Raw genomic sequence first — 3,453 nt, 5'->3', positions numbered from 1 at the left:
TGTGTGTGTGTGAGCTTTTGAGAAAATAGCGGTAGATCATAAAACCTTCATAAACTTCACCACCAGCATTCATGTAACATGCAGAAGCACAGACTCACAACTCATCTTATTATAGGTAGGCACAGCATACATGATGTAAAAATCTGGTCGAGATTGCAGTTTTAAAAACACGCCATCTGTTATGATTTTTTAAAAAGTTTAGTTTTAATATTATTTTAGGTGATAAACTATAATTAAACTTCAATTATTATTATATTAATTTTTATTATAATTAACATACACGAGTGCACAAATACTTAACGTACTTCCATTCAGAACCGACGACCAACTTTCAATGGAAACCTTACTTGCGCGCTTCAAAGATGGCTCTCTGGCTGGAGTTGATCCCGAATCTGCAGCGAACCTCCCACAACTCCGACCACTGCTCCTACCACCAACTCGACCACACCGACAACGCTTCCTTCTTCGATGGGGCACTTACCCCCCTTCTATGCCCTCCGCCCCATCGTCACTATGGGGACCAGAGAATCAGAGATGGCGCGGATGAGTATGCGTTCGATACGGTTTCGAAGCGTGAATACCGATTGATGATGACGGCGAAACCTTTCAATGACATGAACAATCGAGCCGAATCCAAGCAAGAAAGAACTTCACCAAACAAACATTCCAACTCAGAAAAAAGTAAAATTAAAAATGTGAATAAAAACAACAACAACAACAAAGCGCATTCTATTTTCAGTAGCATTACAACATCATTCCAACTGACCAACAAACACTCAAACAACAACAAGCACTCAAACAACAACAAACACGCAAACTACAACGCCAACCACTACATCATTGCCAACGACAACAACGACGACGACGATGAAGACGTTGACGACGTTGACGACGACGACGACGACTTCTATGACGACAGCAGCGACCACGCGGCACCAGTTCAACCACCACAAAACATCAACAACAGCAACCAACAACGACACCACAACTTGCCTCTTGTCGTTGTTGTTGGCGTCGGTTGCGTGTTGTTGTCGGGTAATATTTTTCTATTTATCGCCGTCTACTGTCAAAAAAAGAAAAAATCTCGAAGAAAAAACGTGAGCTGTGACGGCGACATCTTTGGCCACTCAGTCAATAATTATTCCTACTTCCAGCCATCGAGTTCCCAACTACAAGATGACTTGTTGAACAACAACAACAACAACAAAAACAATAACGGCAACAAAAGTAACAACAACAACAATAATAACAAAAACAACAACAATAAAAACACCAACAACAACAACAAAGTTTTGACGAGCGATAATTTATACAACTGCAAAAAGGAGCATCACTCGTCGAGGCTTGTGACAACGACAAATATTGACGAGGATGAAGATGAAAACGGGTTCAATAATGACGTTTGTGAAGATGTCGAAAGCAAAAGAGACGATGTCGACAATCTGCAACACCAGATACAACAACTGCAACAACAACAACAGCAGCAGCAACAAAAACATCATCACTGCTCTCAGCAACAACTGTCTCACTCTTCTCAAGGCAACTCGACAACAATCACCACACTTCCGTCCAAAAGGTATTCTCTCATTGGCTGCTGCGACAACGTACAACAATACAGCAAAAACAACAACCAAGCTTATTTCACCATCAGCAGTTGCGTGAACAGCAGTATTAAAGTAAACAACAACAACAACAACAGTATTGAAGCACCATTCCCACATAACAACAACAACAAACAGTTCAGCTGTAAAGTAAGCGAATATTTTCATCACTCACTATCATCATTGTCTGCGGCGCAATCTGCATCGGGTTCCCCTGTGATACAACAACATCAGCAACAACATCAACAACAGCAACATCAACAACAGCAACATCAACAACAGCAACATCAACAACATATGTACAAAAACAAACCAAAACCTCGCTACTTCAAGCCACACTGCAGTCAACAGCAGCAGCAACAATTCGCAACATCATCAAGCATCGCAACAACTTTCTCCACAAGGCCCAACGACCAGCCTATCATGTCAACACTTGATACAAACTTAACACTGTTGAACGACAACGACTGCAGCCACAACCTCAGCAATACATTGGCGTCGTCGGCTGCAACAACAAAAACGAACTTCAACAGTGGCAGAAGCCGAATCACGGAAACGGAAATAGATGGTGACATTTTGCTTGACAACAATTTTAACAAAAAAAATTTTAGCAACAACAGTTTTAATGAAACCAACGCCAACAAAGTTGAGTTAAAAAACTCATCGAACGACTTGAATGTTGACGATGGCGACGAGGACGGCGATATTATAGAAATAAACTTGACGACGAACTCAAATGCTAACAGTTGTTTCAGCGATTTAACTTCACTAAACTTAAAAAGGGCTGATGTAAATATCGACAACAACAACGACAATGATAATTTAACCTCTCGTTGCCAACAACAACAACAACCTCAAAATTTATTACAAACATTTCAACACCAACAGCCACACCCGTCATCTTTCAACAGCATTCAGCAGCAATCACCGCAGCACCAGCAGCGGCTACAACAGCCACACCAACAACCACAACAATCAAAATCATCCTCACACAGACCAACGGTCTCTTTTGTAATAGATTAGTTAAATTGTGTTCGTAAATATTGAAAAAAAAAATTTTCATAATCATAAAAACTCAACTTTTTATTGGATTTTACATCATAAAATAACTAAATTATTGCGAGATTCATAATTCTTTTTTATTATTTTCATACTAAATTTATTATCCGAATATTAATTTGTCAAATTATTTGACAATTTTTATTCCATTATCTATTTAAATGAACGTTTTAATGAATGTGAAAATAAAATTTTCAACTTCGGCATAAACCAAAACGCCAATCAATTTTATATTTATTTATTCAATTATAATAATTAGATAACAATTAAATAATTAATTATTAATTTATCGTCAATTTATTTTTGTTCGCTAGCTTGATGGATGAAAATTTTTATCATCGTTCATTTGTTTGTACCTTTGATTCCAAAATAAATTGTTCAAAGTTGCCGGCTTTTTTTATTTTTTATTATAAAAAAAAAAATTATTTCATTTAAAAATAGCATACCTACGCAATTTTTAGTATATGACAATTATCGTTGTTTTGGCTAAAATAAAAATTGAATCATAAATTTGTAGCTAGCTAACTGTATGTTTTTAATTTTTCAAACATCCAAATAACTATATTTTTTGTTGTATTTGGAGCTCACTAAATTTTCAAATAAAAATATTACTCGTGCTTCTTTAAATACCTATTCATTATAAAATCGATTTATAAAAACACGGCTCAAATACAACCAAAGAAAGAATTCTAAATGAAGGTTGTGAAACTTTGCAGTAGCAGCGCTAAAACTTTAAATTTACGATTATGAATAATTAATAGCATTTTTTAATGGAATATGCAAAGCCCATCCT

The 3,453-nt window shown here is 36.6% G+C and overlaps 1 protein-coding gene across 1 annotated transcript; it reads left to right on the top strand.

The window, feature by feature from the left end:
- Positions 1-362: 362 nt before the first annotated feature.
- HELRODRAFT_175202 (hypothetical protein) lies at positions 363-2,624 on the top strand (the record flags this gene model as incomplete). Its single annotated transcript, XM_009022638.1, has 1 exon — positions 363-2,624. The coding sequence occupies one exon, from the start codon at positions 363-365 to the stop codon at positions 2,622-2,624; it is 2,262 nt and encodes a 753-aa protein (XP_009020886.1).
- Between the last annotated feature and the right edge of the window lie 829 nt (positions 2,625-3,453).

This window comes from Helobdella robusta (assembly GCF_000326865.2).
Source record: "Helobdella robusta unplaced genomic scaffold HELROscaffold_32, whole genome shotgun sequence".
Taxonomy (NCBI): Eukaryota; Metazoa; Annelida; class Clitellata; order Rhynchobdellida; family Glossiphoniidae; genus Helobdella; species Helobdella robusta.
The sequence above is the reverse complement of the archived record's forward strand: the minus strand, read 5'-3'. Positions and strand labels throughout refer to the sequence as shown.